The 25,640-nt window shown below is 39.8% G+C and overlaps 1 protein-coding gene across 3 annotated transcripts in view; it reads left to right on the top strand.

Annotated features, from left to right (window-relative positions):
• Window positions 1-9,639: 9,639 nt before the first annotated feature.
• otofa (otoferlin a) overlaps window positions 9,640-25,640 on the top strand; it is a 283,609-nt gene continuing 267,608 nt past the window's right edge. For all 3 annotated transcript variants that reach the window (XM_052024320.1, XM_052024318.1, XM_052024321.1), the window contains exons 1-2: window positions 9,640-9,718; window positions 22,275-22,333. In XM_052024320.1, coding sequence (XP_051880280.1) covers window positions 9,640-9,718; window positions 22,275-22,333 — 138 coding nt within the window. The remainder of the gene's footprint in view (window positions 9,719-22,274; window positions 22,334-25,640) is intronic.

The following is a 25,640-nucleotide window of genomic DNA, read 5'->3' as shown; positions in this document are numbered from 1 at the left end:
AAAGGCCAATTTGGGAGCATGTGAAAAGATTACTGATTACAAGTGAAGGCTAGACAACTCCAGAGACAGACCAGAAATGTATTGGATTTGGCTGAGGGTGAAAAAGAAACTGTTACTGATTTGCTTTAGGGCAATAGAGAAGGGGTTAGTGGAAAGACGTGGAACAATAGCAAAGGCCTCTTAATTATGTTGGGACTTGGGAGGATTATTAAGTACTGTAGGGCATTGAAATATTCTGCTGGACGGATTTCAGTGTAATGATTAACCCTTTCTCATTCTGTTCTATCAGTCACTGCCAGCCAGCCCTTTGTTTTGGGCAATGCACTTGTAAGTTATTCCTACTAATTTTGTGTAGAAGATTAATTTAGTGTGTAATTAATTGGCAACAAGAACACAGATCAATATACTGACAAGAATATTAATCAAGAGCACAAGCAGATTCATTAACGCTTCATTTTAACTCCTTGTCAAAGAATCTTATGGGATTTATGCCCAGAAGTTAGTCATGCCTGCACTTGAGTCCATGAGCTGTCGTGCATCAACCAATTCAAATTATATTAGTATTTACATTGCCAACACAATAACCCCTCAGCCTCCACAAAAACCTCAAAGAAAAGTTTAGGCACAAAGCCATGAAATAATTATCAGTATTTTACAAAATTACATTAGTAAAACTACTTTTGGTGCAGTCAGGAAACTGTAAATTGTCTGAAATCGTACTCATTTTCTGAGGAGGATAAATTTTACCCCCATACTCAGCGGGAGATCACCAAATGTAAATGTCCTTGAGAAGCACCAGGAGCTGGTGCACAGGTATGATCAAGTGACAGCCTCTATCCCCAATCAGGCCTCAAGTATTGGGTAAAGGGCCCTAAAAAGTGCTTTCTTTATATTAAAAAAAAGCAGCTGTCTGAAAAGCTAACAAAACAGTAGAAGAACAGGCCCTTCAGCCCACAATGTTGTGCTGAACTAATTAAACTAGTAATTAAATGCCTAACTAAACTAATCCCTTCTGCCAACACAATGTCCATATCCTTCCATTTCCCGCACCTTCATGTGCCTATTTAAGAGCCTTTTGAACACCCCCGTCGTACTTGCCTCCGCCACCACCCACCACTCTCTGTAATAACAAAAAAAACTTGCCCCGCACATTTCCTTTGACTTTGCACCCTCTCAGCTTAAATCATGCACTATGGTATTAGGCATTTCAACCCTGGGGGGGAAAAATACTGGCTGTCTACTCTATCTATGCCTCTCATAATCTTATAAATCTGTATCAGATCTCCCTTTAGCCTCCATCACTCCAGAGAAAACAACCCAAGTTTGTCCAATCTCTCCTTGTAGAACATGCCCTCTAATCCAGGCAGCAACCTGCTAAACATCTTCTGTACCCTCTCCAAAGCTTCCTCATCCTTCTTATAATGGAGTGACCAGAATTAAATGCAATACTCCAGATGTGGGCTAACTAGAGTTTTACAAAGCTGCAACATAACTCCCTGACTCTTGAACTCAATTCCTTGACAAGTAAAGGCAAGCATTCCATATGCTGCCTTTACCACCCTGTCAACCTGTGCAGCCACTTTCAGGGAGCTATGAACTTGGACCCAAGATCAAAACCCCTACTTACCTGCAGAGTGTGGCTGTGGTGAAAAAGTTGGGGGGATGTGATCTGGCTAACGTGGGATGGATTTGATGCCCGGCTGCAATGGGTGATCTCAATCTGATAAACATGCAGTGCAAGTTAAAAAAAAAACTGCCCTGATTGAGTTAAAGTTGATTTAAAACAATATAAACCTCAAAAAAAAATTAGAGCAGTGCAAAGTATTCTGTTTTTTTAACTTAAAAGTGTGCAAATTGACATGCACACAAAGCCTGGGGGAATTCCTAAATCTTAGCGTTGACTCTCCTGAGTAGCTGTTGGGGGAATGCATTGTTGTGGCTGTGACAGTGATTGAGATGGGTAGGGTGAGTCCAATGACCAGCAAACATCTACCTTTTGACAATTATACAGTACAGAACAGTATGAGCATAAGGCCACTCAGCCCCTCTAGTCTGTTCCACCATTCAATAAGGTGGAATGTAGAGCTGAGATTGCAATCATTGGCTGATTTGAAAGCAACTTCAATTCCACATTCCCACCTACCTCCAGTAACCTTTCACTCCTGCTTATTAAGTAGCTACCTACTTCTGCCTTAAAAATATTCAAACCCTGGCCCTTTGAAGGAGTTCCAAAATCTCAAGTCTTCTGAGAGAAACATGTTCACCTCACGAAATGGATATCCTCTTGTTTGTAAAAGAGTGACCCCTGGTTCTAGACTTCTCCACAGGTAATGTCCTCTACACATCAACCCTGTCATGACTCCTGGGGTTTTTAAGTTTCAGTCAAGTCATCTCTACTTTTCTAACTGTGACAGAGGGTTGCTGCCATTTCCAGCCTCCTCCCAGAAATGCACATATTCTGATCTGGCTTTCTGTTCATACAGGGGGGTGGGGAGGAAGACAATTGAACTGGAAAATTCAGAGAGGAGCAACTTGTAAAGAGTGATGAGTGGAAGTGACAATTCTGTAGGGAAACAGTGAGCCCAGTACCATGCACTGATCCTGTGTGCACTGCATGAATATGTAGGTTTTGCAAACAGGCATTTCACATTATCTAATGTTAAAGAAGTATGACCCCTTCCTTGTTGTGTAAGGGTGAGATCTCTCACATATGACATTCAAAGCCACATGCATGCCATCACTTATCCCTACCACTTTGTGGAAGCCAACTATTTTGTAAAATACCAGTGGCATCTGCCACCTACTGGATGCTCGTCATCACTGCCTCTTGGCTGTTCTAGCACTAATCCCACATTGATACCTGGGATGAGACAGGCCTGTAAAAACTTAAAATGTTCTGAGCCTCAATGGTGGCCATGTAGGCCAACACTTATATTGTTCCTCAGTAAATCACAGGCTTCCAATTATTATCTTTGTGAGGCACAGAATAAAATTACTACCAATGGGGTGAAATCTTCATTTCATCAGCTGAACTTTGAGACTCTGCAACTCGCTCTTCTCCTCCAGTTTAATGAAGGCAAAAATGAGTGGTAGGATGTGCCAATTTAAACTCCCAATTATGACTAGACTAAAGTAAACAGGGAATTTCCAGCAATCTACTGCTATAATAATGCAAATAACAACTATATTAAATTATTTTAATTTATTCAGCATTGAACATCAGAGAATACAAGAGAAAGTCATATGAGTTGAAATGAAAAATTTTTAAAAAGGGACAATAACATTGCTGGGAATGTACTGAAGACAATGGAGCTGGAAGAACCACTACGTATACAAATGTCCAAAATGTATGCAAATAGCAAGGTAGTAATAGTAAAGCAATCCAACTACACTTAGAGATAGAGTAACAGCTGGAGAAAGTACAAACTTTTAAAATCCTAAAATAGCAAGTCCTAGAAAAGAATGGGTGGTATTGGACCTTCAGGGGATGAAGCAGGGCAAGTTGAAAGGGTGGTAATGGGAGAACTCATAGGCAGCATTCAAAACTCAAGTAGATTTAGCCTGATTATGGAAAAGTTCAAAATTAACCTCGGAATGAAAGTTTTAAACTGCAGAAAGGTCACTTTTACTGGGCCAAGACATAGTTTTGCAATAGCTGACTGGAAGCAACATGGATGTAAATTAACATCAGAAGCAGGCAAGAAAAAGATACTGAGGATTCAGATCAAAATTTTCCCCATTGAAAGGGGAAATACTCAAAGCTAGAGAGAAAAAGGCAAAAACAAAAGGAAGATTTTGACAAATACTGAACATTGTGGGAAGTCTACAAGATGATGAAGAGTTGAAATTTTAAAAAAGGAAATATTGAAGGCAAAGAGGTTGCACGGAAAAAATATGAGCAGGTAGGGCCAAGAAAGTCTGTTTTCTAAATGCTTAAAGGTAAAGAGGAAACCAAAGAAAAGATTTGGTCTGTATTGAGGTCAAAACAAAAATGTGAGTGTGGTGGCAGAAGAGCAGCAGATGCAAATAATTTGAAATAAATACTCTGAGTCTGTCAAGAGGGGAATAAAACAGACATTGATACTGAGAAAGAAAAATATAAGGAATCGGACATTCTTGAAAGTAAAAGAATTTACACTATGGCCCTGAAGTCTCAGGATAAGGGTCAGTCATTTATGCTCCTAGTTTTAGATGCCCTCTATCCTATCAATTCCTCATGATGTCCCAATCATAGTACCTTTCATTTTTCTAAACTCCAGTGTATATAGATGTTATGAGAAAGGTTCTTTTGGTATCTTAAAGATAAAGGTATCTGGACACACAGTCTTTGTACTTTAAAAGGAGGATTTTATTCACAAAGATTGATGCGGGAACAGGATGTGAAGGAACAAATGCACACTCGCACTAGGGTGATCGCAAAACGTGGGGGGAGTCGCAACGGGTGAAGTGCGCACGCTCTCACACACACACACACACACACACACACACACACACACACACACACAACGAACTAGTACAAATGATCAGGGAACGAACAAATACGTTGTCTGGACCCCCTGAATGGGGGCAGACAATGGCTCTACGCTACTGGGAATCTACTCAGGATGCTCCTAGACCCCTGTGGAAGTGCACCCTCTCACCTGTGGTCTCAACCCCAGCAGCAATCAGAAAAGAGGAAGACAGCCCACGTGTACCACCTTTTATAGGGCTGTAGCAGGGTGGAGCCTGCTCAGGTGAAACAAGCCAATGATTCAGTGTCAAGAACAAAGGTGGGTTATGAACCAATCCTCAGGTGTGCTCTTTAATGGGTGGGGTGGAGCCGGACCCTTGATTGACAGTGGTGTAGCTTCCAACCTGATGGGCAATGCTATCATCTGACCCCTGGCCTTTCATACTACAATAGATCAATTTTCTTCAATCACAAAGGAGTATCGTGAACAAGGCGGATGAGCTTAGAGCTTGGATAAATACTTGGAGCTACGATGTGGTGGCCATTACAGAGACTTGGATGGCTCAGGGACAGGAATGATTACTTCAAGTGCCGGGCTTTAGATGTTTCAGAAAGGACAGAGGGAGGCAAAAGAGGTGGGGAAGTGGCACTGTTGATCAGAGATAGTGTCACTGCTGCAAAAAAGGTGGACGTCATGGAGGGATTGTCTACGGAGTTTCTGTGGGTGGAGGTTAGGAACAGGAAGGGGTCAATAACTTTACTGGGTGTTTTTTATAGGCCGCCCAATAGTAACAGGGATATCGAGGAGCAGATAGGGAAAACAGATCCTAGAAAGGTGTGATAATAACAGAGTTGTTGTGATGGGAGATTTTAATTTCCCAAATATCGGTTGGCATCTCCATAGAGTGAGGGGTTTAGATGGGGTGGAGTTTGTTAAGTGTGTTCAGGAAGGATTCTTGACACAATACATAGATAGGCCTACAAGAGGAGAGGCTGTGCTTGATTTGGAATTAGGAAATGAACCTGGTCAGGTGTCAGATCTCTCAGTGGGAGAGCATTTTGGAGATAGTGATCTTAATTCTATCTCCTTTATGATAGCATTGGAGAGAGATAGGAACAGACAGACTAGAAAGGTGTTCAGTTGGAGTAAAGGGAATTATGAGGCTCTCAGGCAGGAAATTGGAAGCTTAAATTGGGAACAGATGTTCTCAGGGAAAAGTATGGAAGAAATGTGGCAAATATTCGGGATATTTGTGTGGAGTTCTGCATAGGCATGTTCCAATGAGACAGGGAAGTGACGATAGGATATAGGAACTGTGGTGTACAAAGGCAGTAATAAATCTAGTCAAAAGGCAAAGAAAAGGTGCAGAGAGCTAGGTAATGTTAGAGATCTGGAAGAGTATAAGGCTAACAGGAAGGAGCTTAAGAAGGAAATTAGGAGAGCCAGAAGGGGACATGAGAAGGCCTTGGTGGGCAGGATTAAGGAAAACCCCAAGGCATTCTACAAGTATGCGAAGAGCAAGAGGATAAGATGCAAAAGAATAGGACCTATCAAGTGCAACAGTGGGAAAGTGTGTATGGATCCAGAAGAAATAGCAGATGTACTTAATGAATACTTTACATCACTATTCACTACAGAAAAAGATCTTGGTGATTGTAGTGAGGACTTGCAGCAGGCTGAAAAGCTTGAGCATTGTAGATATCAAGAAAGAAGAGGCGCTGGAACTTTTGGAAAGCATCAAGTTGGATAAGTTGCCAGGGCCGGATGAGATGTACCCTAGGCTACTGTGGGAGGCGAGGAAGGAGATTGTGGAGCCTCTGATGATGATCTTTGCATCATCAATTGGAGACGGGGGAGGTTCCGGAGGATTGGAGAGTTGTGAATGTTGTTCCCTTATTCAAGAAAGAGAGTAGAGATAGCCCAGGAAATTATAGACCGGTGAGTCTTACTTCAGTGGTTGGTAAGTTGATAGAGAAGATCTTGAGAGGCAGGATTTATGAACATTTGGAGAGGTATAATATGATTAGGAATAGTCAGCATTGGCTTTGTTAAGGGCAGGTCCTGCCTTACAAGGCTGATTGAATTTTTTGAGGATGTGACTAAACACATTGAAGGAAGAGCAGTTAGATGTAGTGTATATGGATTTCAGCAAGGCATTTGATAAGGTACCCCATGCAAGGCTTATTGAGAAAGTAAGGAGGCATGGAATCCAAGGGGACATTGCTTTATGGATCCAGACCTGGCTGGCCCACAGAAGGCGAAGAGTGGTTGTTGATGGGTCATATTCTGCATGGAGGTCAGTGACCAGTGGTGTACCTCAGGGATCTGTTCTGGGACCCTTAATCTTTGTGATTTTAATAAACAACCTGGATAAGGAAGTGAAGGGATGGGTTAGTAAGTTTGCAGATGACACAAAGTTTGGAAGTGTTGTGGATAGTGTGGAGGGCTGTCAGAGGCTACAGCGGGACATAGATAAGATGCAAAACTGGGCTGAGAAGTGGCAGATGGAGTTCAACCCAGATAAGTGTGAAGTGGTTCACTTTGGTTGGTCAAATATGATGGCAGAGTATAGTATTAATGGTAGGACTCTTGGCAGTGTGCAGGATCAGAGGGATCTTGGGGTCCGAGTCCACAGGACCCTCAAAGCAGCTGCACAGGTTGACTCTGTGGTTAAGAAGGCATATGGTGTATTGTCCTTCATCAATCGTGGAACTGAATTTAGGAGCTGAGAGGTAATGTCGCACCTATATAGGACCCTGGTCAGACCCCACTTGGAGTACTGGTCGCCTCACTACAGGAAGGAGTGCACCATAGAGAGGGTGCAGAGGAGATTTACAAGGATGCTGCCAGGATTGGGGAGCATGCCTTATGAAAACAGGTTGAGGGAACTCTGCCTTTTCCCCTTGGAGCGACAGAGGATGAGCGGGGACCTGATAGAGGTGTATAAGATGATGAGAGGCATTAATCGTGTGGATAGTCAGAGGCTTTTTCCCAGGACTGAAATCATTGCCACAAGAGAACATAGATTTAAGGTGCTGTGGAGTAGGTATGGAGGAGATGTCAGGGGTAAGTTTTTTTTAAACTCAAAGTCGTGAGTGCGTGGAATAGGCTGCTGGCAACGGTGGTGGAGGCGGATACGATAGGGTCTTTTAAGAGACTGTTGGATAGGTATATGGAGCTGAGAAAAATAGAGGGCTATGGGTAAGCCTAGTAATTTCTAAAGTAGGGACATGTTCAGCACAGCTTTATGGGCCAAGGGGCCTGAATTGTGCCGTAGATTTTTTATGTTTCTACCCCTTTATTCCAATAACCTACCTAGTGAATTTACACTGCACTAACTCCCAGGCAAGCATATCTATCTTTTGGAACAGTGGTCAAAGCCACACAGAGTATTCCAAATTAGATCTTGCCAAACTGCTCTACAACCTCTGCAATACTTCCTTACTTTTGTACTCTAATGCTTCACCATCAAGACTAATGTAACATTTGATATGCTAATTGCTCACTGTATCTGCCTGTTTACTTTCTGAATCTCATAAACCAGTGAACTCAGATGCTTGTATACCAACATTTATTGATTTCTCACATATTAAGATATTTTCTGCTTCCTGTGCTTTCTGCCAAAGAACATTTCCTGACATTGTCCCACATTAGACATCTGCGACCATTTTGCCCCATTGGTTACTTGTGTGGACCTCTCGATCCACATGCCCACCAGCTTTGTATCGTCTGTAAATATGGATTTTTTTCATCCGTGTCATTAAAATACATGGTAAGTAGTTGAGTGTACAGGACAGATCCTTCTAATAACCATCTGCCAACCTGAAAAAGATATTTACAATAAAACTCTGTTAATCCAGCTCGCCTGGGACTCTTGTGCCAGACTAGCAGATTTTCTGGACTATTGGATGTTATTCCATTTAATACTCCTGTTTCTTTTTATATCACACAGTGCTATCATAACGTTTTCAGCAAATCAAGTGAGTTTCAAGGGAGTCTGAGAAACAGAACCATGTGAGCTTAAGTGGGAAATGGGGCCCAGTGTGCCTGAAGGGCATGTGGGCACCGGGGACCTGGTGTGCTTAAAGGGTGTGCAGGCCCTGGGGCCCTGGTATGTTAAAGGGTGTGCAGGCCCTGGTGTGTTAAAGCAATCAGCACCTGGTGAGCTCACCATCAGATAGCGAATTTACACAATTTCACTTTTTATCTATTCTTTGCCAAACGTCACCCAATCACTATCTATACTAATGTTACCCCTAACCTGATGAGTTCTTTAGTCACCTGTATAAAATACCTTTTTAAAGGCTTTTTGAAAATTCGTGCAAACTAACTCCCAGTTATCCAATTTGCTGATTGCATCCTTAATAGATTATCAAAACATGATTTCCATTTTCATGAAACAATGTTAACACTGCCTCATTTTATCCTTTTTTTTTCTATGTGCGTAGTTACCACATCCTTAAGGATGGATTCTAACCTTTTGCCAACGACTGCTGTCAGGCTGACTGGTTCTCGAGCCCTATTTCTTTCCCGGTGGGTTCTATATATCTGGCCTGGGGATCTGTTCTTTGTCCCCTCAATTTCTTCATACTTCTGCTTCAGTGTAATCACCTACTTTATGTTCCTTTTTGCCACTCCACCTTCTGATATCCTCTAACCCTCGAATATTTATTGTTCTCCCACAGTGAAGACGGAAGCAAAATATTTGTCCAGTGCCTCAGCCGTTTCTTTATTTCCCATTATATTTTTCCCTGCTGGGATAGGAAGAAGCCCAAAATAGAATTCATGCTGTGCCATAATAACCCCCAATGCATCAGGAACTCCTTTCACCATGTATGTGTGGACATTGGAGATGTATTCGCAGCAGTTCCACACTGCACGTTAACGCCCCCAACAGCTGGATTGATTTAACTGACGTCTGTTGAATGGTTGTAAATACGATTTTGGAGCAGCTTTAATAAAAATGTCAGCGATATCCGCTCTGTTAATGAAGCTTCTGAATTATTTAGGGATTCCGAACGACGCAGTGGCCGATCTGTAGTGAGTTGTACATAGGGGAGGAGACATTGGGAGCTGGTTCTCCCTCTGACTGCTCAAGCACTGTGTTGTAACTGACCGGGGCAAGCGAGTCAGAGTGCAACGGCACCTGCTCCGGGAGCAGCACTGACCGGACTACTCCGGAGTCAGCATGGCTCTCATTGTGCACCTGAAAACCGTCACCGACCTCCGGGGGAAAGGCGACCGTATCGCAAAAGTGGCCTTTCGAGGTAAATTGTTCATTTACTGAGTAACGCGCCGCATCTGGATGCAGTGGTGTGATTTCAATGCGATGCCAGATTATTGGAGGTGGACACACCAAGGTATATCCAGGTGTCGGCCAGGCAGAGTGAGCTGACTGTTTTATTATGATGTGCTGTGACCCGGGCAAAATCCATTCAATGTTGGCACCAAAGAAAGTTGTGTTGCCTGGAGAGGTGGCGCTGCGTTTGTGAACTGGAAATGGGTCTGAATTAACTAGTTATGCTAATCCTAAATAATTTTGATAATCCATCTGTCATCCTGGGTATGCTAACTCTGGAATATTGTGGAATCGCATCCTTTTAATTACTTCTGTTTAAAAAGTACTGCAGTAATTATTTATATATTTAGCATAAACATCTATGCAACAATGCCACATAAATGCAAGTTGTGTCTGTTTTGATATTGGGCACGGCAGTAGCTGATCCATATTTCAGAAAAATCCCAAGAAAAAGACACCATTTGCTTCCACAGCCATTGTGGTTGCCGGCGGGGCTGGTGAGCAGAGGTGTTAGAGCTAGGGGTTGTCGTCGAGGTGATGGTGAAGCACCTGATGCCCTGGCACTTACCTCCGTGCTTTCCGTTGATTTTGGCAAATGCGAACTGAACAACGTGAGCATGGGTTTAGGGAAAATGTTCAATTCAATATGTTTCTGTCAATTGTTTTTAAATCTTCCGGGTGCAGTCATAAAACTGCTCTGTTTGTAAGTCTGTGAAATTGTTACTGGCGATATTGCTGAGTCGAGTCTTGGTGCTTGGGATAACATTCTTCAGTCTGCTAATTTAATGAAGCTTTTCACTTAACTGAACGGTTTAATATTGCCATTGAAATAGCGGACGGAGAACATATAGCGGAATCTTAAGCATTGGTTCACTAATGTGGCCAGTCACAATTTTTAACCCATGCGGTTTTATGAAGCCGTAGAATTTCCGCATTTTCCTTTTCTCCTCTAATTAAAAAGTGAAAATACTGCAAACAACCAGTGGGTCAGGCCGCATCTAACGAGAGAAGAGAGTTAACGTTTCAACTCAATTCCTTATTCAGTTGATCGCGGACGCAAGAAACGGGGAGAAACACCATCCAAATGTTATTAAATAATCCCTACATCTATTCTTGGGTTACGGCTGAATATTTTTTTAAATGTATAATTTTCTGAGGGAACCCAGTTTAACTTTATCAATTTGATCAAAATATATGTCATTAAGTAGAGTTGGTTTCACTTCAGTGAAGACTGGAGGGTAAGCAAAATGATGCTTTGATCTAACTTTTGATGCTTAAATTATACTACATTCCTCCTGGTCTGAGATCGATAGTTGTTCGAGAGACCCGAGTTTGATGTCTGGAGTTCAATTAGTTGAGCAGTTAATTTAAATGGTGATCCAACTTGCTACTCTTCACTCATATTATAAAGGTGAAATTGCAGTTATGAAAACACCTCTGGGCCCAAGGAGATTCAAAGCCAGTGATTAAGGTTTAAGTAGAACCAAATATGCCAATGCACAAAAGTCTGCCCCACAACATGACTGAGATGAACAACAACCTCATTTAGTGCTGCTGGTTGATGGGTAAATATCATATGAGAAGAACACCTGCAATCTTCTGCAGATGTCTTTTTACCAACATTCTATTAGACCGTGCATTGGAGGTGGGGCTACACACATGACTGACGGCAAACAGTACAACAAACATAGTCAATTTACTTGGTAAACAATCTATTTAAAGAGCAGAGGAAACAAATTACACCAACTTTTCCCAGTAAAAACAGGATAATTAGCTCTCTCCTCCTCCCAAAAATAGATGAAAGAACATCCATAAATCAATTAAGCACATAAATTCCCTCTCAGTCACTTACAGCAGGGGATTTGGTGGAGGGAGCACACTTGACCTGAATGTGAGCTCTCATTAAACCTCTCATCCACACCATCATTAAGCTTGCCATTTTCTAAATCTTATTGCCATCTAACTCCAGCCAACTTCAGACCATGTATTCTAAAAATACTTGGATGGCTTCCTTTATTCCCACTATGAACCAAGGTATATCTAAATTCCCATGCATATACCTTACCTTGTGCCATGCCATTCGTTCATCATTCTATGCTTGCTGACGTACATTCGATGTTAATTAAGCAATGTTTCAATTTCAAAATCTCACTCTTGTTTCAAATCCTTCCATAAACTTGGCTCTCTCTGCCTATGTAATCTCCTCCATTCCTTTTACTATCCAAGATATCCAGAACCCTTCAGTTCTATCCTCTTGATTATTCATAGCTTTAATCTCTTCCTCACTTGCAACTGCACCATTGTCTGGTAAAGTCCTAAATTCTGGAACTCCCTTCCCTAATTACTCTACCTCTCCAGCTCTCTTTCCACTGCTGAGACACTATTTAAAACTATCCCTTGATCAAATTTGTGATAATCTGCCCTTTATGTGGTATCAAATCTTTTTGCACATTCTGCTATGAATCACCTTGGTACAGCTTACAGAATTAGAAATGTGACATAAATGTACGTTGCTGCTGTCATTGTAGAAATGTGGTACTTTGTACAATGTTGCACCCCTTCAGTACTGCACTAAAGTTTGGGAATCAAACTTAAATTCTTCTGTAACTGAAAATCAACATCAATCTCCATTCAGTCTGAGGGGTGGCTTGCAACTTCCAATTCCATTTTACTTCAAATTCTCCACCCTGACTCCTACTCTAACATATCCATCTGTGCCCCCCCCACCCCTTCACTGTTTCAAGGAGCCCCAGTGTAAGCTTGAGGAACAAATGGGCATGTTGCAGCCTTCAAGACTCAACAACTTTTGTTAACTGGCTTTTTCTCTTTGCACCAGAACTGGCCAGTTCTGCAGGAAGGTTATCCATCTGTAACTTTAACTCAATTTTTCTCTCTCCACAGACACTTCTGGTGTGCTGGGCATTTCCAGCATTCTTCTTTTGGTTTCAGGTCTCAGCAACAGCTCTGACCTGAATTTCAGAGCTTTAATATATCCCTTTGCCTGTCTTCTGTCCTTCCATCTGCCTTAATTGATTAACCACACAGCACCATTATCATCGAAACATCTTGACTATCCTGGTCACATCCTATTCCATTTGTCGTATCCATCCTCTCCACCCCACCCTCTCTGCACTTGTTTTCTCTCTTTCCAAGTTCTGATGAAGTGGCTATGATCTGAAAAGGTAACTCTATTTCTCTTTCCACAGACACTACCTGACCTGCTGAAGATTTCCAGCATTTTCTGTTCTCATTTAAAATCTTCTGCTTTGCTGATATCTAAATGACTACCAAGCTGATATCTAAATGATTCAACCCTGTTTAGAGAATGTCCCTGGGATCCACCTAATCACCTGTGCCTTCTTTTAAAAAATTCTGATCAAGATGGTCTTGTATTTAGTGCATTGCGAAGCCCAGTCAGTATCAAACACTTGTAGCATGGCTCACACTACTTGGTTTTAGCATACTCAGCAATCACATAGAAGAGAGATCCTTAGGTTATGTTTGACCGCATCTAAGGAGGAAAATGGAAAGTCGAGGTTTGGACTGGATGAACGGTCTTGACCCAAAACGTCGACTGTTCATTTCCTTCCATAGATGCTGCCTGACCCACTGAGTTCCTCCAGTGTTTTGTGTGTTGCTCCAGATTCCAGCATCTGCAATCTCTTGCGTCTCCTTAGGTTGTGTTGCTTTGGTCGAGTTGAAGATGATCTGAAAGAATTTTAGATCAATGCAAGTGTGTTAGTTTTACCATAGCCTTATCATCATTATTACCCCTAAATATTTCCCATCAAAAATACTCAATATAGTTGAAATACCTATGAAATTACTTTTTATTCTTAGTTCATTGTTATAGGTACACTTGTGCATGTATTGTTGAATTCCATTCATCCAAGCAGGTCAGATTCTGAGTAAGCAAGTTGAAATCTGAATTTTTTTTGCCACCACCCCCACCACCACCACCACCACCAACCCCCAGGCTTTAGTCAGATTGAAAACTAAACAGAAGATTTTCAAGGAAATGACTTAAAAACATCAATATGTGAAGATTTCACTTCATCAGACTTTATGCAAAATGAGCTTGCAACCTTTAAAACATACTATACAATCTGATAAAACACAAAGAATGAAGGATGTGAAGCATACATCCAATTCACATAAGATAGCACTGTTTATACCAATGAACGTATATGTTATGTGCATATGATAACTTCATTTGCAATATATACTTTTGTTTTTGCTATTTAGCACACTACATATTGCTGGTATTTTCTATTGCTATTGTCATATCTGCTACTATTGTCATAAATAATGAACACTTTGTTTTATTGCATGTTTTTAAGACACTTTTCTCTCTTAGAGAAAGGAAGAAATCTAGATGGCTCTTCCAGCTTTAACCTTGATATAATTGACCTAAAGATAATTTAAGCAAATTTTAGCATGAACACCATTGTTTTACAAAAGGTATGCATAAGCTGTATTAAAAGAAAATAATACATAGTTTGCAATTTCATGCTATAAAAATTGGCTGTCACCTTTTTGTTTACTCACCAGTTAGTGAAATCAACAAGCTCCAGTGCTTTTCTTTGAAGATTCAAAGGGCAAGCTGAAAAATAGGTTTGGGGAAGTCACTTGGACTGTGTGCCTTTTAAATAATTTCACTTTTAAAATCTAGAAGAAATATTTTATTCATTTAAGGGATATACCTGCTCTTGGCTGGTCCAGTTTAGTTTAAGGCCAATGGTGATTCACAAGATGCCAATCTGACATAGTTTTGAACAAATCACAAAGGATATACTTTAACTGAGTGAATTGGGTCTTCTGATGTGTGTCTGTCACATGAAACTGGCTCACTCCACCAATAGAATTAACCAGAGTATTCTTCAGTGTTGAATTTGATTATTATCCTATTTGTAATGTAATAAAATCTGGTATAAATCTGAATTGAAGACAAAATCCTTTACCTTTGTCATACAGAGTTGCACTGGGAGCATTAGTAAGTATATTCATGATAATGACTTTGACCTTTACCAAAATTATTTTTCATTGTTTACCTCCATCTTCAATGTCGGGTAAAATATGTTATCATTTGGGTTTTATGTGTCTAAGATTCTGCTTGTAATGCAAATCAGATAAACATGATTATGCCACAGTGTGAAGATAGTTGTGTTTCAGGAAATGTGATGAACATGGTATCCTGGAGAGAACAATTTCAAGTGGAAAACTTTCTCAGCTGTTTACCAACAGGTTTAAAGAAAAACATAATTAAAGTGATATTGTACCCAGCATGACAATACACATATATGCATTTTAAAAAAAAAAGTCAGAGAAATGTTCAGCATGACTATGGAAGCATCATCCACAACTATAATATTAGAGAATTTTGATGGATTACAGATCGCATTCTGAAAGGTATTTACTTCAAGTTGATAGATTCTAGAGAGAAAAAAAGATTTTTGTGCAAGAGATTGTGTGCAAGTGTGTATATGTGTGTTTCAATTATTTTATTCAGATTTACAAAACCATAATTAAAACACTTCTTTGGAAATTAAAAAGAGATCCATCCCATTGAAGTGAATTGCTAAGCAGGATAGGTGAAGTTCATTTAAGCATGTACAAAAAGATAAGAGACGAGACAGCTGATTTCACAAACTGCACACAAATGATCAAAGTCTTGAAGGTGTTCTTTTTTTTCTTCTGTCCATTGAATTGTGGCAGAAAATCATTCACCTCGCTTTTATAATTTCAATGAGAAGTGGCTGGGGGGGTGAGGCTCTCTATTGATGGCACTCACCTCAAAACCAGTCTTATTGCAGCATTGTATATAGTACATGGAGCACATTGGACATTTTATTCCATGAAATGTTATTAATTTCATGGAATAAAATTTCATTAATATTAATTTCATGTTATTACATTTCATTTTAATTCCCAAAGTAGCTGTTGCAGTCTGGATAGCTGAAGCCATAGTAGGTAATACAAGGGTGTCCAAGCAATGATCCATGTAATAAATGTGACTTGGCAATCCAAACAATTCCTTTCTATCTTTTACACCATACTTTCCTCAACTTTGTCATCCTGAAGATTTGGAGGGGATGATTTTATTACTTTTGGTAAATTGACGGGTAAATTCCAAATCAGAACACCAAGAAAACGTGAGGGTATTTTAGATATATACTGTATGTGTTAATGAAAATATTAATTTTAGTTGTATATTTTGCTGGCACTATAGAACTATATGTGATCAACCAATGATGTTGAAGAGCATGAATATTTCTGATGTAGGATATGGCATCAAACACTCTGTTTTATATGAATACATTTTCGTTCCAGCCTGAGAATGTGGCATTGTTGATCATCATTACTTCTGCAATAACATCTGGTTGGTTCCGGTCCAGTCTAATTTAACTGTGTACTCTGGGAAATATCCAGACAGTAACGGATGGAATCAAAGAATGTTAATGGGCAATTTGGCCCAGCAAGTCTGTACCCATTGTGTTTTCTACATCAACTACTGAATCTAATTCCACTAATCTGCTTACTCCTTACAAATCATTTTTTAAGCAATTATCCAATTTGCATTTTGAAAGAATACTTAGATTCTGAATAAACTCGCAAGCTGCTGTGCAAATTAATTTTCTTAACCGCTCATTCAATTATTTTTGTGCTTCTCAGGCAGCAAAGTTTTGCTGGAAGTAGTGTAGATGTCTCACAACTCCTGTCACCTGACCTCCAGTGTTATCTGTGTAGAGTTTGCACATTCTTCCTGTCATCACATAGGTTTGTCCCAATGTTCAGGTTTCCACCCACATTCCAAAGATCTGTGGGTTTATGGTGAATTGGGGCTCTGTAAATTATCTTCACTGAAGGTAGCTGGTGGGAAAACTGAGGTGGTGGTTAGTGTATGAGTGAATAGTTTACAAGGAAAATAAGTGGAAGAATGGAATTGATGCAATGCTCTGAGCCAACATAGAAGAGGCCAATCAGCCCATTGAATCTTTGTTGTAAGGAAATATTTGTATTCATTTATTAATATCTTGCCAACTAGTGGAGAAAAATAACTATCACTATTTGAGTGAATGTTTTAAGGGCAAACAATCTGGTTTTGCTGTCATCAATTATCAGATATTTTGGTTTGCAAACAGAACAGCATGGAAATAGTCCATCAAATGGTAAAAATTTTACACAGCTCCACACCTTCAAGGTCTGGAAATTGCAGAAGCACTTTCTGTATGCCAAGCTCCTTTATAGTAATTAATGATATACTTACAAGTTACCTTTTAAAAAAAATTGATTAATTGAAAATAGGACATACACTTGCACTGTTCCTTATTACTATTTCATGTTACTATGTCACTTCATATTATTATTCCTTGATCGTCAAATTCTGGCTTTGCTAAATGCAGATAACTGGTAGTCAACATGCTACATGAAGAAAGATTAAAGTTGTAGAGGGAAGCTTGTGTCTGCTTATGGTAGCTTGTCAGCAGCTGCTCAGTTAACACTCATTACTGAGGTAGTTGGTTCTGAGTTTAAGTTTGACCACTGAAAGATAAAATCACCTCTTGTAGTACTGAGAGAATGCTATACTGTTAAATGCAATGTTTGCCAAGCAAATATTATCCACTTAACATAGATGTAAACGTCAAAGGGGATGATTTTGAAGGAGAGGAGAGTTATCCCTGGTGCCCTGACCATTATTCATCCCTCAATCAGTATCCTTAAAATAGTTTATTATCATATTGCTGTTGGTGAGAGCTTGCTGTGCTTCTGATGAAAGAACCCCACACAATGCTTTTGGGTAGGGAGATCCTGGATTTAGATCCAGTGATGATATATTTCCAAGTCAGGATAGTGAGGGAAACCTGCAGATGCTGGTGTTTCCATGCACCTGTTTCACTTGTCCTCCTTGATGGTAAAGGTTACAGCTTTGGGAGGTGCTACCAGAGTAGCTTGGGTGAGAAACTGCAACATCTTTTGTAGATGGTGCACACTGCAGCCACTAATCACAGGTGGTGGAGGGAAGGTTTAGGGTGGTTGATAGGGCACCAATCAAGCTGGCTGCCATTTTGAATGGTGCTGAGCTTCATGACAGTTGTTGATGCTGCAAACGGAGGGTATTCCATCATATTCCTGACTTGGGTGTTGCAAATAATGGAATCGTTTAGGTATATTCTCAATGTTACTACAGTGGCAAGGCTTCACAAGTAGTTCATTGGGTATAAGGTGCTTTTCTTAAATATCTTGGGGTCATGAAAGCTATAAATGTAAGTCCCTCCTTCCCTCCTTCCCTCCTTCCCTCCTTCCCTCCTTCCCTCCTTCCCTCCTTCCCTCCTTCCCTCCTTCCCTCCTTCCCTCCTTCCCTCCTTCCCTCCTTCCCTCCTTCCCTCCTTCCCTCCTTCCCTCCTTCCCTCCTTCCCTCCTTCCCTCCCAGATTTCAAACTTGATATCTTTGGAGGCCATACTATGACCTGAGCAGCTTTAGACAGCAGTGATTTGCTCTGGACCTGTGGCAAAATATACTTCTGGGAGTTGTTGCAGACATTGGATCCAATTAAGTGTCTCTCAGCCTTCCTTCATTTCTCAAGCAAGGCTAGGATCTGATCTTCCATTGCTCTGATGCCTGTTTTCTTCAGGTTGCTGTGGCATAGCTCCATTGATTGTTTTTGTGGTTTAAATGCTTCATCATTGCACTTAGTAAGTACTCCTCCACATTACTTCATGTGATTCCTCACTGCACGGGTGTTAAAGTGAATGTTTCAGCACACCCACTCAAATCAGTTAAATCATGTAAAACGGTTTTCATTGTTCCCCTCAAAAACCCAGCTCATCATTGATCAGAGAAATTTCTAGCGTATAATTTTTATTTTCATCCATGAAAGTAACTCCATCCTTTGTGAATTTATACATCACATTGGAATAATATTAGTTAATAGAAATACAGTTATCTGGGACCCTACCGACATATCCAATGGGGTATAGAATAAGAAATATTTATAGAGCTAATAATGCTGCAGAACAGGGAATCTCCTGGAACGGCTCAATACCATGGGTGTGTGGCAATCCAATGCTTTCTGCTAACTTGAGGGAATGGCCCACTGATTGGATACCAGGTAATGAGGAGGTCCATGTGGAATTTAGATCCTAGAAATTTATTCTGCCTGGCACTTTATTTGGATTAAGAAAGATTTCTTCTTAAAAAAATTAGTAAGAAGGCAATTGAATTGTAATAAAGGTTTTCAGTGTGCATGGTCAAATAGAAAAATTATTGCTGACCTCTTCAAACTAAAAATGGTTGGATAATTTTGAATAGATTTGAAAAATCTATTTTTAGGATCTAGATTTTTAGGATCTAGGCATTGAGATTTATTTCATAATTAATTTAATTTTTCATTTTTGGGATCTATCCTGGATGTTGGTAAGCTTCTTGAGTGTTTTTGGCAGTGCGCACATCCAGGCAAGTGGAGAGTACTCCATCACACTCCTGACTTGTGCCTATTAGATGATGGGTGTCAGAGAGTGACTTACCATAGGACATCTAGCCTCTGACCCATTCTTGTAGCCGGGATTTATGCGGCTGGTCCAGATGAGTTTCTAATCACTGGTGATCCCCAGAATATTGATGGTAGTGGTTTTAGTGATGATATTATCGTTTGAATGTCAAGGGTAAGTAGATAAAGTTTCTTCTGTTGTACAAGAGCAGGTCAGAGGATGGGTATCCTGTGGCAAGTGACTCCCCTCCTGACACCTCAATGCTATTAGCTTGCACTTATGTGATGCAGATGTTACTTTCTCCTGAATGTTGTCCAAGTCTTGCTGTGTGCAGGCATAGGCTGCTTCATACCCTGAGTTGGGAATGAAATTGAACCCCGTGCAATCATATGCAAGAGCTTCCTCATTCATGGAAGGAAGGTCATTGATCACCCTGAGGAACTCATGCAGTCATTTCCTAGGGCTTCAATGATTGACCTACAACAACCACTACGACCTCCCTTTGTGAGAGGTATGACTCTAATCACTGGAGTGTTTTTTCTTTGATGCCCATTGACTTCAGTTTTACCAGAGTGCCTTGATGCCACACTAGGTCACATCCAGCACTGATGTCAACAGCAGTCACTCTTACCTCACCTCATGTTTGGACCAACATTGTATAAAGGTGTAGAGCAAAGTAGTCCTGACAAAATCCAAACTGGGCATCAGTGAGAAATAAATGTCACTTGATGGCACCATTGATGACACCCCCCATCATTTTGTCAATGATTGAGAGTAGACTGAACAGCTATCAGCTGAATTAGATTTGTCCTGATTCTTATGACCAGGGAAGCTGGAGCAATTTTCCGCATTGTCAAGGAGAAGCCAGTACTGTAATTGTACTGGAGCAACATGAGGTGCAGCTAGTTCTGGAGCACTTAATTACCACAGTTGTAATATTGCCTGATCCAACAGTCTTTGTTTTATCCAGTTTTCTCAGCCAATATTATCTCAGCAGTATTCCTGTCCTGTTCAATACATTGTCATTAAAAGTCCACATGGGACCTATAGATGAGTATAGATTGTACCCCACCAAACACTATCATCAGTGTCCCCATTGAGGAATAAGATCTAAAATGATTGATAACCATCTAACTATGAACATATCAGAAATGATCAACCCAAACAAACTAATTATCTTCTCTGACTGCTTGTCCTATTGTGAACTGTTGGAGGCTTCAACAATATATCTCCTTCAACCAATTATGTTGAAAATGAAGTACACAAACAATCCATCGTGGTGAAAGAAGTACTATAATCTATCAATTCCCTTGTCATTTTGTAAGCCTCCATAGCTGGATATATTCACCAGGACATTTTTAGTTAAGTTTGGCTAAATTTATTCCTGAATAAATAAGTACAAACTGTATTGTAAAGATGCACAAAAAAAGACATTATTTTTGTGTTAACCAGTTCAGATATCGATTAAATTATTGTGCTGATGATATTTATTGGTGTCTTTGCACTGCAGTAATTTCTAACATTAAAGTTATTAAATATTACTAGTCACCTGGATATGCTCTTTGACTGCTATAAATCCATAGCTATAAAAATGGAAAACCTTTTCCAGCTTCAAATGTGCACCTGGAAATGTTTGGATAGAGAAGATTGTTTCATGTTAATTACCGAAATATGTGAGACCCAATTGTATCTTCTGCTTCCATATTCAGTGCTAACCAAATGTTTAGTTAAGTCCAATAAATACCTGGTCTGGAAACTCATAGTTGACAGTTCCAATCTCTGACTATCTACCTATATATTAAAAACACACAATACGAAAAATGTGTCTTATTGTCGATATTCCTAAAATATACTTTAGAAACAATCAATGTACAAAAAGTCACCTTTATGTAAAAGGAGCATGTTAGGAATTTACTTGCAAGAAATCCAAGGAGCTAGGCAGCAAAAGCATTGATTAACATTAACCTAGTTCTTCCCTCAAGAAATGTTTCTTCTAAATGAAGTGTGGCATTCTGTTATTAATCCCCATGGAAAAGCAAAGCATATTTCTATATTTTTCATGTTATGTATGGAGCAGGTTTATCTTCCCAAAACCTGATATAATTGTATTAATTTAGTAATCAAATGCCATGTGCATCACCCCATTGTTTTGATAATTCCAGAATACAGCATCTCAGAAGTGAGTTTCATAATGCTTTTTAATGAAATATTTCCAATGGTTTTATTAAAGCAGTTTAGATTTTCCGCCTCTTGATCTACAAAATCTTCATCTGCATATATAATATAAAATGCTGCCACGTTCAAATTAATATTGATTTCAAAATAATTAATATCAAATTAATATTTAGGGCAGGCACGGTAGTGTAGTGGTTAGCGTAACGCTTTACAGCACCAGTGACCCAGGTTCAATTCCGGCCACTGTCTGTAAGGAGTTTGTACGTTCTCCCCGTGTCTGTGTGGGTTTCCTCTGGGTGCTCCGGTTTCCTCCCACATTCCAAAGACGTACGGGTTAGGAAGTTGTGGGCATGTTATGTTGGCGCCGGATGAGTGGCAACACTTGCGGGCTGCCCCCAGAACACTCTACGCAAAAGATGCATTTCACTGTGTGTTTCGATGTACATGTGACCAATAAAGACATCTTATCTTAAAAGGAATGCCACTTGCCTTTCACATATTTTCAAAGTGTATACAGTATATGGATTTGGGAGATCTGACTGTTGTCACACATTGATTCATTCAGAATATCCTGATCCAAATTAATAAACTGCTAACTGTTAATTTGACCAGAATAATGCAAATTTAAAAAAAAAACATAGATGATGAAAATCTGAAATAAAACAGAAGTTGCTGGAAACACTCAGCAGGTCAGGCGGCATTTGTAGAAAGGTGCTACCTGGGCTATTGATTTTCAAACAATATTATTCATTTTAAATTGTAACTGTAAATGCAATTGAATCTAGCTTGTAAAATTGTTGTCTAATTCTGCATTTGTTGTGTTTCCTGACTGACATTTTTGTTTTCTGCTAAATTTCAAGGGCTTTCATTTTACACAAGAGTTCTGGAAAACTGTGAAGATGAGGCACAATTTGATGAGGTAAAATTATCTTGTCAGTTATTTTATTTAAACAACAATGAAGTTTTTAAAAGAAAATCTGTTCTGGCCAGCAGCAGATTCGCATGAACTGACTGGTTCCCTCAAGCTTCATGCATTTGAATTTAGGATCCATTTAATTATTGCTCATTTTTATTGGAGTAATTTTTTCTGTATTAACTTAAGGGATGATGAAATACATCTTCATTACACAATATAGTATTTCTCTGTTTTTTTTGCTGTGTAGAGGTCGAGTATACTTGAGATTTTAGTCACATAGATGGAAGTGACTATTGATAATTCTATAGTTGACAGATTTTGGTGGTTATTGTTCTATACTGGATGCTGATAAATGAGATTAAACACATTATATGGAAAGGACATAAAATCTGGAGGAAAAATTTGCTTGAATGCATGTTAATATGTCTCAGCAGCTATGAAACAGACATAGTTTCATATTAATCTGTGTAAATAGCTAAATTCATTATCTGATTATAAACAGACATTGACAGACCAAAGTATATTTTAAAAGATCAACCAGTCCTAGGTACCTATACCCTAACTTGTAGATACAGTAGGTGTTTTGACCAGACATCAATGGTTGTCATGTGAATACATTAGATTGTTTTTGATGCCACAGGTTTGCTAATGTGCAATTTTATATGCTGGAATGGAATTTGCTGTGGTCTAAATAAAAAATTGACATGGACATTTGAAATGGCTTATGTAGTTAAAGATCTTTCTGCAACTGGAACAAACATAGGTGTTTGCTTCACAATTAGGAGATTGCTGGGTTCTGACCTTCATTAGAGAAACCAAACTCAAGGAGGTTATATGCAAGCTCTTTGATGAAGAGCCTCACATCAAACCCTCAATTGCCCTTCCTCTCTGTCGTAGTTATCATAGTTAAGCAATCATATGAAGAACAAACTAACTAGTTTAAAAACTGTTCAACAGTGATGTGGGACAAAAGTTGAAAGCAACCATGCTAGGAGCTATAAACCATAAACCCAATCTGAGAGAGTTAATCCAAAAGTAAGTCAGAAAATATCAATAATATCATAATGTAAATATTTGAATAAATTATTAAATATTACAACATTTGCAGTATATTTTTGTCTATGCATTCACACATTGCTTTAGTGCTTTATGGAAAGTAATTACAACAATTGTCATACTTTTGTTCTACCTGGACAATTTGAATGGAATTTGCTGTGGTATAAATAAAAAATTGACAATTTGAAATGCTTGGTCTTGGAATTCCAGTGACCATTATGTTTGGACACTTGTATGTCTTTAATAATACTTTGTTTATTCAAACATGAAGACATTTTGTCTCTTTAATTAATGACAAAAAAATGAGTTTAACATGCATTGAGCAGATGATGAGATTTTGATGTGTGCTTATTTTCTTGGCAATGAAAGAAATCAATTTTATTTTCTAAAAACCTGAAATGTTTTAAAAATGTTAGAAAATTTTTGATAACTTGTACACCAGCTTGCAAACAACTGTACTGAGCTTGCATTGGTAGAAGTGTTGTGCATATATCTGATAATCTGTGTGGATTGCCCCTTTGTCAAAACCGCTGCCTGATTAGCAGTAACTTCATACTAAAAGAACTTCACCAGAAGTACAATGCTCAATAGCTTTTTCAGTCAACAACCAAAACATTATCCTTACAGTCTAATCACTCCATGCTGTCACTCTCTCAGGGTACTGTCGCTCTGTTCAGTACTGTTATTGTCCTGATGCTGTCTCTTTCCTTTCAGAGAGACTTCCCATACAGGCACTCAGTCTCCCAGTTGATGCCTTGAGAGTGCAGCACCTCATTAAAGAGGATGGGCACTCACTGAAAAAGAGAAGGGAGTTTGTGTTCAGGCAGGTGGGATGATGGATCCTGTGGCCTCCAACCCCTCTGCTACTTCCAGTTCCTCCCTTTTCAAAACATTCTCACTGCCAACCCACTGTTGGCTCTGGCTTCTTTCCTGCTAAAATACTGTCCCACAGTCATTCAGACCAAAGCCGTGACTGGATCTTTGTAGATTGGAACAACCCCACTCAAATAGGGACTGGTGGTCACCCAACTTCCTTCCTTTTTGCCCCATGGCTCACTCTAAAGGGCCTCAGGCAGATAATAAGAATGTCATCCAAGACCATGCAATATCTCTATGATATTGGTGATTCTCTATTCCATCAATGGACATTTCCCCAGTCTACTTAAAAGAATGCAATGTAATCCTACTGTCCCTTTACCCCTCATAACCATCAATAACCTAGCCAGTCTATTCCTACAGTCCCGCCGCTCCTGTACCCTTTAATTACCCACCTGCTATAATAATAATCTCCCCTCACTTCCCATATCTTCAATATCCCAACCAGTCTAAACTCAGTCTTCCTGTATCCTGAATCCCACTCTCTCTTCACTCCCTGGATTTTCCCAGAACTGTCACTCCCACAAGTTACAGCGATTCTGAATATCAGAGTCTGAAACTCCAACTCCTTTGCAATAAAGGCCGACATGCTGTTTGGCTTCTTAACTACTTGTTGGACCTGCCTGCTAGCATTTAGTGATTCGTGCACTAGAACACCTGGATCTCTCTGAACTTCACTCATTTGCTGTCTCTCTCCATATGGAAATATCAGCCTTTTGATTCCTCTTACCAAAATGCATGACCTCACGCTCCCCCACATTAAAATCCATTTGTCAGGTTTTCACCCAGTTACTCAATCTATCTACATCCTGTTGCAGAATCACAAAGTCCTCATCACAACATCCCTTCCACTGGATTAAAACCTGAGCCGTCAACAGTCCATCTCCCTCCATTGCTGCTGCCTCACCCGCTGAGTTTCTCCAGCATTTTGTGTGCTGCTCTGGATTTCCAGCATATGCAGTCTTTCTTTTGTTGCCATTTTTAGAGAAACAGAAATTAGCAAATTTTCTTTCCAATCGATCCTGAATTCCCTGAAGAAGCTGATAAGAAGGGAAATTAATGAAAGTATTACTTATTCTATGGCACTCTTATGGTAGCAGATTGTCCTGGTCCTCTGTGCAAATGATGTACTAAATGCTCAGTCCACTGGGCAGCCTATGATATTTGGCATTCTGACACCACTTCTACAAAATTCACTTGTGTGTAAATGGCGCAGCCAGTCATGCAGAAGCAAACTATTGCAATGTACATAAGTGCACCCCCCACCCTACTCAGCCTATTATGACCGTTATGTTACCCTCCCTAATCATTTGGTGCTTTGCCCCTGACAGAAGCTCCTGAAGGTTTAATATAGCCTTTCTACACTATTAGCCTCTCC

Source organism: Pristis pectinata, chromosome 10, assembly GCF_009764475.1.
Source record: "Pristis pectinata isolate sPriPec2 chromosome 10, sPriPec2.1.pri, whole genome shotgun sequence".
NCBI lineage: Eukaryota > Metazoa > Chordata > Chondrichthyes > Rhinopristiformes > Pristidae > Pristis > Pristis pectinata.
This window is presented reverse-complemented; position numbering and strand designations above follow the sequence as displayed.